The sequence below is a fragment of the Muntiacus reevesi genome, chromosome 2 (genome assembly GCF_963930625.1).
Source record: "Muntiacus reevesi chromosome 2, mMunRee1.1, whole genome shotgun sequence".
Taxonomy (NCBI): domain Eukaryota; kingdom Metazoa; phylum Chordata; class Mammalia; order Artiodactyla; family Cervidae; genus Muntiacus; species Muntiacus reevesi.
Window position 1 is genome coordinate 87,712,186 of NC_089250.1, and position 12,472 is coordinate 87,724,657.

The window sequence follows — 12,472 nt, forward strand, 5'->3', positions numbered from 1 at the left end:
GTGTGAAAGAAAATCCCAAAGGTTATTATTTATTGCCATATTGGGCATTAACCAAGTTTGTATGTAGCCTAGCAATCGAATGCTAAGATTTCTTTATTAAATTGACCATAAATACTAAGCTCCTCAAATTCCCATGTGAACCAGTTTTAACTGATTCCCCATTAACATTAATTAATCAATATTATTAATTAAATAAAATCTTTGACATGTTCATTTTAAATTTGCAAGAAAGCTATAATTTACCTTATTGTATAAAATAATTATACTTTCAAGAAGCACATGTTATTGAATGAGGAGTTTGAATTTGGTAGACAAGACAGCTATCCAATTACTCATGTTAGAAATCTGAAGCTTTCCTTGATATTGTGTTTTCCCTAACCTTCTACATCCAATCAAACACAAAATGTCTTGTAAATTCTGTTCTGTATTCTTCTTAGAACTATTGTTGAGAAATTTCTACTCCAGGTTCTGGAGTCAGCAAACTCCACATGTGAAACCCAACTTACCACTTACTAGCCACATGAATTTGTGAAAAGTGACTTCATCTCTGTAAGTCACAGCCTCTTCATTGACAAAAATGGAAAAAATAATGATTCCCACTTCACAGGACAGTTAGGAATACAAAGAAGTACAGAAAGTACTTGGGCTTGCCAGGTGGCTCAGTGGTAAAGAATCTTTCTGCCAATACAGGAGACTGGGGTTCCATCTCTGGAGGAGGAAATTGGCAACCCACTCCAGTATTCTCTCCTGGGAAATCCCATGGACAGAGGGGCCTGGTGGGCTACAGTCCACAGGGTCGCAAAAGAGCTGGATGTGACTGAGTGACTAAGCATGTAAGCATAAAAAATACTTAACACACATTAATGACACTTCCTGTTCTCTCCATCTCCACCACCACCATTTCAAGCTGAGGCTGCTCCGATCCTTTGGTCTATCATCTTCCAGCAACTCCACTTGAGCCCTCTGATCTACCTCACAACAGCCAGAGGCCTGCTTGCTTATTTATTTGTGGCTGTGAGGGTCTCTGCTGCAGTATGGATACAGTAGTTGTGGCACATAGGCTTAGATGCTCCGAGGCACGTGGGATATTAGTTCCCCAACCAGGGGTCGAACCCACATCCCCTGCACTGGAAGGCAGATTCTTAACCACTGGACCACCAGGGAAGTCACGAGGTACATGCTTGTCATTTCCTGCTTAAAGTCCTTTGAAGGGTTCTCATCACTCTTAAAATTATAGGTCGAAATCATAACATCCCCTCTAATTTCTTGCAAATTTGATCTGGGTTGTTTGTGCCACCCATCACTCTCCATGATCTAGACCAGGGGACAGCAGGCTTTTCCTAAGAAGTGCCACACAGTAAATACTGCAGTTCCTATGAGCCACATGGTCTGCTGACGGAGTGGGAAGGCATTCCAACAAAAACAGAAAGGCGTGTGTTCCAATGCAACGCTGCTATAGACGCCGCAGTTTACCTTTCCTGGAAGATTCATGGGTCAGAAAATCTTCTTTTCTAGTATTTAAAGTGTATAAAGTGTATAAACGTTCTTAGTTTGTGGGCTACAGGAAAGAGGTGGGAGGCTGAATTTGGACCAGCAGGTACAGTCAAAATGGTCTTTTTACAATTCCTCAAAGAAACCAAACTTCTTCCCATGTGCTTCCTGCCTGTTTTTTGGCTTCCCTTCATATTTGGTGGGCCTTCCTAGGTGGCTCAGTGGTAAAGAATCTGCCTGTCAATGCAAGAGATGTGGGTTTGATCCCTGGTTGGGTCAGGAAGATCCCCTGGAGTAGAAAATGGCAACCCACTCCAGTATTCTTGCCTGGGAAATCCATGGGCAAAGGAGTCTGATGTGCTATAGTCCATGGGGTTGCAAAAAGTCCAACATGACTGAGCATGCATGCCAGACCACATATTTGGCAGATTCCTACTTTGAGTCTCAATTTAAATTTTTATTCTTGGAGAAGCTATTTGTGATTGCCTTAGATCAGGAGACATTGCTACACTCATCACTGTCATATGACTTTTCCTTCACAGTAGTTAATAATTACAGCCAAAATAAAAGGACATTTGTTTAATTATTAGCTTAAGACTCACCCCCTCCAATACAATGTCAGTTCTCTATTGAGAGGGTTGTTAGTTGCCATCACTGCAGCATCTCCCCCAAATGGGCACAGAGCCATGCACAGGAAAGATGCTGAGCAAATCTTTGCTGAATGAGTGCTTTCTCTGTTTGAGATTATAGTATTCATGAGCGCAGATATCATGTTTTGAAGACAATGCAGATGGCAGTGAAGTGCCAGATGGGAGCTCTGTCCCCCTACCATCTAAGAAAGAATGATCTGACCAGGCAAAGCGGCTTAAAAAAGGGAAAGAATTGATTCAAGAAAACAGTTCATCAGAACAGACTAGTTCTAACTGAACTAGGGGGAAGGGAAATAAGTAGGAAAAGAAAGAAACATTCTCACCCAAAGATATGAAACAATTTAGACCGAAGAGCTTTATAAAGGTTCAGCTAGCCTGGTGGCTCAGTGGTAAAGAATCCAGCTGCAATGCAGGAGCTGCAGTAAATGAGGGTTCCATCCCTGGGTCGGGAAGATCCCCTGGAGGAGGGAATGGCAACCAACTCCAGTATTCTTGCCTGGAAAATCCCATGGACAGAGGAGCCTGGTGGGTTACAGTCCAGGGGGTCACAAAGTCAGACACAACTGAGCACATATAAGCACGTGGAAGTTTTTATAGTGAGAGGAGCCTGCAGCCCAGAGTAGAAGGCATGCATGCACTCGCAGGCCTCTGAACTAGAATAACAGAACCAGGCCACAGTATCTGAATGGAAAACCATGAAGAACAAGTGATGGGAGGAGACGACAGGCACAGGTCAGGGAGCCAACACAGAAGGTTTTAAGGCCAAGGGCAGTTGCAAAGGCACAAGACCTAAGATTGAGAGTGCTTCTGGTCCTCTGAAAAAACCAAATACCTGTACTCAGGGGAAAAAAAGAGCACTCTGTGCTTTAAACATAAACGAAACATTCTTTATGATAAACATCCTGTTCCTTTGAAACAGAGAAAGGTTGATTCTGTCCCAGTTACAGATGGAGGGAAACTCAGGCTGAACTGTTAAGGGGTCCTGGCTGATGCCCAGTGTTTTCTGGACTGCTTGCTAGACCTGTTCTCAAGGTGTCTGCTCATGGCGGGTTATCACATGGTCCACAGGCTTTTGATTAAACCTGTATATTTTCACTGGAAATATTTGTTTCATGAAGGACACTGACACGGCTCAGTGGGAATCCTCATTTTACACTAAAAGTTGCAGTATCCTTTGAAAAGTCCTTTTGGGGCGTCTGCCTTCTCTCCCTAGGCATGTACACACGCTTGCTCACATTCACGCATGCCAGACAGGTGAGTGTGGCAGGCCTCTGGCTCTTGTGAAGTGATTGAAGTTAGAATACCATAGCTTTGGAGACATACCAACTCCTGAAAGTTTCAAAACCTCTTTGATCTATTTTATGTGTTCTAAAAACACAACTTGGGTTCAAAACGAACCTAATACAGAAGGAGTGATATCAAGTGGTCACTGTATAAATGTATCTGCTACAACCATTCTTTCTCTCTCTACAAGTTCCAAGACTGCACACAATTTAATTTACCAACTACTTAGATTATGCCGCCTCATTGTATACGCATTCACCTTCCTTATTAGGTAGCTACACAGGATTGTCAACAGGAATAATTACATTCGAGTTTTCCAGCAATAAATCATCATAGCTATAAATAGCCATAAGATGACAAGCTGCCATCAGTGATTATGAAGGACAAAATTACAATAATTAGATAATTATTCAAATTTAATAACAATTTTTTGAAAGAACTTTTAAGCAATGTTCTGGCTTGTCATCTGAATCATTCTCTAACCACCAAAATGATTCTTTGCTTAACTCCACCTTTTTAGAAGGCTTAGGTGAGGATTTGGTTACTCTAGTCAAAAAGACAATCTAGGTTGATCTGTGTGTGTGTGTGTGTGTGTGTGTGTGTGAAAGTTGCTCACACACAATGCCCTTGTTACACTGGCTGACCAATTTTTCAAAACAATTAAAAAGAAAAGATAAGGGGGTATCTATGAAAATTATGAACCTTCAATTGCACCAATTGAGTACACAATGCTAGTTGAAGGTTAACTGACCCCCAACCAGTTTAATTCCCAAACAGTACAGAATGCTTGAAGGAAAAAATATCTCTTAGAATTCTTACCCTAAGGGAATACCTCCTACTAGGAGAACCTGATTTTTGCTCCCCATGCCTTGAGACCAGAGCTCTCTGGATTACTTATCTAGACCATCTTTAAAAAAAAAAAAAAAAAAAGGAATGAAGTCTTTAAAAATTTTATTTTCAACTGTTATTTACTATTAGTGAGTTTTACTGGAACAAAACCAGAAATATAGACCAATGGAACAAGATAGAAAGCCCAGATATAAACCCATGCACCCATGGGTACCTTATCTTTGACAAAGGAGGAAGAATACACACTGGACAGTCTCTCCAATAAGTGGTGCTGGGAAACACAGCTGTCCAGTTTTTACACACAGCTGTCCTATAAGAATGAAGTTAGAACTCTTCCTAATACCATACACAAAAATAAACTCAAAATGGATTAAAGATCTAAATGCAGGCATACATATTAAGAACCAGTTCGTAGGAGTCTCAGATACATTTCTAAGAAATTCTTTAAGCTAAATAGACATGGAAAAATTCCTGCAAAAGGGATTTAAGTAGTTTGTAGCTGGAAAAATAAGTTATATCACCCTCCAATCTGTCATCTACCAGCCGTTTCTTCCTTAATAATGTACCATGAAATAGTACTAAAATCTGGTAACTCAAAGAATTTTCTAACAGATCATAATATTGGAATCCACTAACTCCATTGAATGTAAGGTACAAATAATTGCTTTCTCCACCAAGCAAAACTACTGAAGGAGAAAAATAACTGTTTTTATAGTTCTAATTATTTTCTGTGGATCTTTGGATGTGTGTCCTACGTTGGGATACTGTGTAAGTAAACTCTGTGTGTGTGTGTTGGTGAGGGGGTTTGTAGAGTCGGGGGATTCTAATGAGTTTCCATAGAGGTACCAGTGTCACAGCAATGTAGCACCATCTTGTGGGCAGAGGAGGTAACTACCACTCTAAATTACAGAAACTGCATTTCATGCCTTTAAAATGGATTAGGACTATAGCAATAGATTTTGAGGTTATGTTTTAACTGGAATCTTTTATTAAGTGGCACAAGGTAAAAAAAAAAATATGTGACTAAAATGATCCCTCTATTCTCAGAAACAGAAAAGGGAACTAGTACTATCCAGGAATGATACAAATCCAGCAAAAATATTCAAATATATCCACTTAGTGCTGAATAAATGCAAGGTACCAGCCAAGTAAAATTTGAGAAGAACCACCCCAGGAGCCCTGTGATATTTTGTTTAATCACTCTCTCATGAATTAACGAATCACTGGAATGACTTCATTGTTTCCCCCAAGTTTCTTTTCCATCAGTTCCTAATTAGCTCCCCTCTCCAGTTTACCCAGGGAATCAATGAATATTAATTATGGTAATATGGTCACAACACAGATAGAAGAACACTGATATAGCTCAGGACTAGAGAAGAAAACTCACACTGAATGCCTCTCTGACTTTGTCTATTGTCTATATCAAAAGCAGAAAGAAGCCTTACCTTGAAGAAAATAGACTGTTTTAAATTATGTCTGACATGTCAGACAGTCCAGCAACTTGTCTTCCAAGTTACACTTTGGCTAAAGGCAAACATTAGAAGAGGACCTGGAAAACTAGCTTTTTTTGGTTCCCAAAGAGGTCAAAGGTAAAATGAATGAGGACCACATAGCTAGTTCTCACCTCATCAAACCACTTAATCAATGATGTATACGCTGTGTACTTCTGACTACCCCATAGCAGCAATTTTCTGATCAGTTAAGGACTTCTTCTGCAACCAAAGAAGTCACAATATATGTCAAGCCGCACAGATTTTGTAGTAAGTATCTTTACAAGATAATGTATACATATTTTGCATAAAACAAAACTACTGTTACTGTTATTTAAATCAAATTTCCACACTATTACCAAACATCTCAGGAGAACACTGGAATCTGTAAAGAGCACTCTAAGATGTAATACATATAGAGAGAGACAGATACATACAGAGATATACACATCTACTGCGTATTCTCTATAGGCTGGGCTTCCCAGGTGCTTAGTGGTAAAGAAGCCACCTGTCAAGCAGGAGACATATGAGACTTGGGAAGAGCCCCTGACCAGGAGAAGGAAGTGGCAGCCCTCTCCAATATTCTTGCCTGGGAAACCCCACGGACAGAGGGGCCTGGAGGGCTACAGTCCACAGGGTGGCAGAGTTGGACTTCACTGAAGCAACTCGACAGCAACCCTACAGGTGCAGCTCTTGCTCTGTCATCATCCTTCCCCATGAGAAGACGACTGTGAAACCCCGAGGGGCGTCTGAGACTACCTTAAACAAAGCGCGACACAGAAAATGGAAGAACTTTATGAATCGACATATGTTTGCTGTTTTGTATTTTGTTCAGTTTCTCCCAACATGTCATCCATTCCAGTTCAGTAATTCAGTCGTGTCCAACTCTTTGCGACCCCATGAACCGCAGCACGCCAGGCTCCCCTGTCCATCACCAACTCCCGGAGCTTACTCACACTCAGGTCCTTCGAGTCAGGGATGTCATCCAACCATCTCATCCTCTGTTGTCCCCTTCTCCTCCTGCCTTCAATCTTTCCCAGCATCAGAGCCTTTTCCAATGAGTCAGTTCTTCGTAATCGATTTATGTTATATCACAATGATTTAAAATATTTTTTAAAAGGTTGCCTAGAATTACTGGTTTACTTCCCTCATGGCTCAGCTGGTAAAGAATCTGCCTACAGTGTGGGAGAACTGGGTTCAATCCCTGAGTTGGGAAGATCCCCTGGAGAAGGGAATGGCTACCCACTCCAGTATTCTGGCCTGGAGAATTCCATGGCCTAGAGTCCATGGGGTCGCAAAGAATTGGACACGACTGACCAACTTTAACTTTCACTTTTTTACCTCAACAATTTTGAACCCTTAGATGAAGGTGGGCAATCACTGAGACACTGAATATACCTTGCTAAGGGTGCGAACAGCAACCTCAGTGCCCCAGATAACAGCCCAGCTCCTTGTGGAAGCAAGAAATTGATGTTCAGATTTTAAAAGGTAACTGTAGCCTAACAATTGTGATGACTAATGAAAAGTTCGCTTAAATTACGATGTTAAAATATACCTCTGTTCCTTCGTTTCAGATTTTGATTTGGTTAAAAAATTAAGTACAAAGTTTAAGTTAAATGTTCCATTTGACTTATCCCCCGCCCACCAAAAGACCAAAACCCTAAACTGTTGTATCATGCTAAATACATAGATAAATAATCAGCTCTTTGCTGCTAATTTATTTTGAGTTTGTATCTTTCCATGTACTCTACTTTTCTTGCTATTATGATTAGATACAGTCTGCCACTGGTGGAGGTCAAAGAAATCATTTCATTGCTTTTATGTTTCTTGATTAAGTATTTTGAGAAAGATGTGTTTGTTCTGGATTTTCACCATGTTGTGTAGTGCTGGTTCAATGCAATCAGCTAAAGAGGAATTCCGCTTTGATTTCCAAAGGAGTAAACAATAAACATCATTAGTAGGAGAGGATGCTCGCAGTCAGATACACTGCTTCTGGTCCCGGCAATATGCTCCCTCCCCAGGCAGTTTCACACGTGAAAACTCACTAGGTCGTTATGTTCTGACCACAACTGAAGCAAGAGGTGAAGACGCTCAGCCATAAAATCTCAGCCCCGCTCAGATGAAACAAACAGCAGACAGGAGGGAGGCGCACACCCTTCTGAGGGGACGTGGGGGCGGGCGTACCTGAGGGCAAACTGATGCGGTGGCCGTCTCTGAGCTTCAGGCGGCTCCTCTTAAACTTGCCCTTCCTCTTCTTGACGTTGGGCTTCTCCTGATTCAGCTGGAAGATGAGGATGTTGAGCTCGCGCTCCAGCACGTCGATCTCCCGCGCGGCGAGCTGTTGCTCCCGCCGCCGGAGCAGCTCCTCCTGCGACTTCTGCTGCAGGGCGGCCCGCGTCAGCTCCTCCTCCCGGGACCGCAGCTCCTGCCGCCGGGACAGGGGACAGGACCACGGTCACTGCGGGCCTCCCGGAGTCTCCCGCAGCCAGGCCAGGCCAGGCTGGGCCCCAGCTCGCCGGGGGCTCACACAGGCTCCACCTGGCAATTCTGGGGTGTTTCTGCTTCGTTTTGGGGGCAGGGGTGGGGGGGCAGAATGGCTTATTTAATCCATGGCTCTTATTTGTATGGAGAAGGCAATGGCACCCCACTTCAGTACTCTTGCCTGGAAAATCCCACCGATGGAGGAGCCTGGTGGGCTGCAGTCCATGGGGTCGCACAGAGTCAGACACAACTGAAGCAACTTAGCAGCAGCAGCTCATTTGTATTAGGGGCCATTAGCATCATTAAGTATGGGGTTCTGAGTCTCACCAGGCGCGCTAGACGGTAAAGAACCCAACTGCCAATGCAGGAGATGTAAGAGATGCAGGCTCAATCTCTGGGTCGGGAAAATCCGCTGGAGGAGGGCATGGCAACCCACTCCAGGATTCTTGCCTGGAGAATCCCACCGACAGAGGAGCCTGGAGGGCTACACTAAGTCGCAAAAAGTTGGACACGACTGAAGTGACAGCGCAGCATCATTAGGTGTTGAGTTTTGTGCCTCACCAGGCGGTTTCTCAGATTTGCCCTTCCTCCTGCAAGGTTCTTTCTGAAAGTTTTACCCACCTTTTTCAAAGCCCAACTCAGAAGAAGGCAGGGAAGCATCCCCCTGGGCTGAGGCACTACGGGCTGGTCCCCTGACACAGGCTGCCCCCCGTCCACGGGATGCATGCAGGCACCTGGCCACAAGCTCGAGTGTGAAGGGTGTCAAGCGGCGGGCCGCCGATCCCATCTGTCCATGGCCCTTCTAGTTTTAAGACCCAAGAAGAGGCGTCACATGTCTTTATACCCAAGTGTAAAGACCCTCTCTCTTGTTTCTGGCCTTTACAGCCACCTGGCACACACAATGTACATCAACACGCAGTAACCAAGTGCTGATGTGAAGGACCCATTGGAAAAGACCCAGAACTCTAATCAGTGACTGAAATGGGAAGGAAATCTAAAAAGGAGGGGATATAAGATATATATGTAGAGCTGATCACTTTACAGGAGAAACTAACACAACATTACTTCAACAAAAATTAGGAAAAAGAAGAAAGAAAAAAAGAAGGTCCATTAAAGCCAAAGGGAAAGCTTGATTAATTAAAGGAAAATTCTTCTAGTCACCGAAGACTGCAGCAGTTCAGATTTCTTTCCTTAGGGACTTCCTTTGGGCATTTAAGAATTTGCTTAGGGAATTAACACACTGTGGTGGAGAGACTACGGGGAAAGCAAAGCCAAAGTGGCAGGAGTCAGGTGAAGGCCCATCAGAAATGAAAACGCAACAGCTCTAAAAGGATAAGCCACTGGAAAATACAGTCAGCCCACAGAGATGTGTTTAGGTTCCCGTGGATGGATGAAAACTGTCGTTTCACAACACGGATGGCATGAATTAGCTAACAGAAGTCCCTCTGTCATGACTTACTGAGTAAAATGTAACTTCCTCTCAGTTTTGGTTTTAGAATTATTGAATTGGCAAGAAATCGAAAATCTATGAAGAATACTTTTATACCTGTTATAAAAAAACTACTCACTAGTAAAACTGAGAACACTACAGTTTTTAATCCACATCCCCATTCTTATTCCATTTCTGTAACGTGTTCCGTTCTTTATCAGAGACATAAATACTTCCTTTGGTGCTGAACTGCTTTCTCTTGTAGACTACCCTGCCATAAATCAAGCACTCACAAAGAAAGCCAGGCGTTTGCAGACTTTTGTTTACACTGCAGCAGACAAGTTTAATCTTAGAACGTGTGTGTTAGTCCCTCTGTTGTGTCTGACTCTCTGAGATCCCATGGACTGTAGCCCACCAGGCTCCTCTGCCCATGGAATTCTCCTCCAGGCAAGGATACTGGAGATGGTAGCCATTCCCTTCTCCAGGGGATCTACCTGACCCAAGGATCGAACCTGAGTCTCCTGCATTGCAGATGGGTTCTTTACCATCTGAGCTACCAGGGAAGCCCAGATCCTAATGTCAAAATCTTTGTGAGAAACTCCACCTTCTCAGGCAGAGCCTTGGGCTGTGAACTTAGAGAGCTACAAGCTTGGTGCGAACATGTCACACTTCATATGAGGCCATACTTTCCAGAGGCCACCTCAAAAGTACTGATGTGAAGAATCACTGCAAGACAGACGCTCACGGAAAGGAGGAGAGTTGATCCATGGACTGGAGTCATAAGGGAAAATAAATATGGAGGAGCATCCTCCCACAAACAAATAAGATAATATCAAGAAAAAAAGGAGAGTCGTAAAAATAAAGGTTCTTTTTGTGGATCAATTCTGATCTTACTACTGTAAGTCTACCAAAGTAGACTGAAACTCAGCTTTTAAAACAATCCTTCAATTTGCTTTTTCTAAACAAATATCATAAACAAAATGATGAGAAATAATTTCCTTAAGACCAATCACTATTCAAATCAGTTCTGCTAATATGTATCAGCTGATTTATAAGGACAGACCAGTATTTCTTCATTATATTGTGCTAAATATAAATAACTATTTATTACTTGAAAAGGAAAAAGAAAGAAGAAAACACTAGCTGTTTAAAACAATTCTGGAATCCATTATTTAACTGGTGGCTTTACAGTTTGTTCAAACTGGAGGTTTTACTGTAGTGTATTTGGGGAGAGGATCATTCCAGTCAGCTTCTAACTCATTACTGTCTGCCCTTCTGTTAAGATATTACTTTTCAGGAGTGCAGATAAAAACCCAATTAGCTATTGTAGAATGGAATGGCATAAGGAAGAGATAAAGGCTGTAAATTCACTTAGGCTTTTTGTGTTATTGCTACAGTAATTGAATAAGAAACCATTTTTAATTCCAGGTCTCAAACTAAAAGTAAAACCCTGTGCAGTGACTTTATAAATTAAAAAAAAAAAAAAATCACTTGCTTAAGACTTCATAAGAGAAAAAAATAAGATCAAAGAGAAAGTAGCCAAGTACTCTTCCTTCTGAATGAGTTTTAAAGCATTCAAAAGTATATTAAAAAAAATAGTCTGGGGTATCAGAAGCCCTTTGGATTCTTTGAAATTATGAAGCACACAAAAACATTCTTCTGGCTGCTGAGATTACTAGGCACTGCTATGTGTTTAATTGCTTGGCACAGGCCATTCTAGTAATGGAAAACCCACATTCCTGGCACGAGGTGTTAATCATTAACAGCGACAGGCCTTCGCATAGTGGTTCAAAGACAGGTGCGCACACCCAGCGCACAGAGACAGACATGCAGAGATAAGAAGCCAGGAATTTGGGGAGGCACCGGTATCTATGGAGGCCACGGTTTACTGAATAACGCAGAGCACGGCCAAGTCACTGACCATTAATTCCAAGTCTGACGCCTCCTACCTCAAGCAATCAGTGAACAAGAAAGGCAGATAGAGCACATCTACTGTGCTTTTGACTCTATCAAAAAAGATGCAACTTGAAACCTTCCAGCAATAAAAAAAAAAAAGACTATATATTCTTTAATTGTAAATCCAAGACCCACAACATACTGTAAATGCTGTATTTCAAAAAGCACTGCACAGAAATCATATATCATAAATATATCAGAAATCATATATATGTATATATGTAAAGACACCACTGCAGGATATTGCAAAAATGAACCCAAAGAATAGCAAAGAAACTACTTATAAGACCTCAACATGGAGAAAGAGCAGACATCCAGTTTTAGAGCATACTTTTTTTAATTTTCTCACCACATATGATAAGAATTGAGCTTCCCTTGTGGTTCAGCTGGTAAAGAATCCGCCTGTGAGACCTGGGTTCAATGCCCGGGTTGGGAAGATCCCCTGAAGGCAAAGGCTACCCACTCCAGTATTCTGGCCAGAAGAATTCCATGGACTGTATAGTCCATGGGGTCACATAAAGTCAGACACGACTGAGTGACTTTAACTTACGATAAGAATTAACTCACTGGTTATGCCTCTCTCCTACAATTTCATATATAATTACCAAGTTTAAAATAGTAAGAGTCAGTTATTAATGACATTGCTTCCAAATTTTAACTTTTGTGATGCCAAGTTTTATTTTTCCTCCAAGTCTTCTCCCATTCCCCAAATGTTTTTTACTTTTGCTATTAAGCATCTCATTTTAGAATTCCTAAAAACCATTTGGAGAGGGGTCAAAAAAAATCTTAAGAACATATTAATAATATCACTGATAGTAATCCTTCAAAGAACTGCAAGGCTG

The 12,472-nt window shown here is 41.9% G+C and overlaps 1 protein-coding gene across 2 annotated transcripts in view; it reads right to left on the minus strand.

The window, feature by feature from the left end:
* Window positions 1-12,472, minus strand: part of MAP3K21 (mitogen-activated protein kinase kinase kinase 21) — a 57,052-nt gene that overhangs the window by 13,215 nt on the left and 31,365 nt on the right. For both annotated transcript variants that reach the window (XM_065922297.1, XM_065922296.1), the window contains exon 5: window positions 7,949-8,189. In XM_065922297.1, coding sequence (XP_065778369.1) covers window positions 7,949-8,189 — 241 coding nt within the window. The remainder of the gene's footprint in view (window positions 1-7,948; window positions 8,190-12,472) is intronic.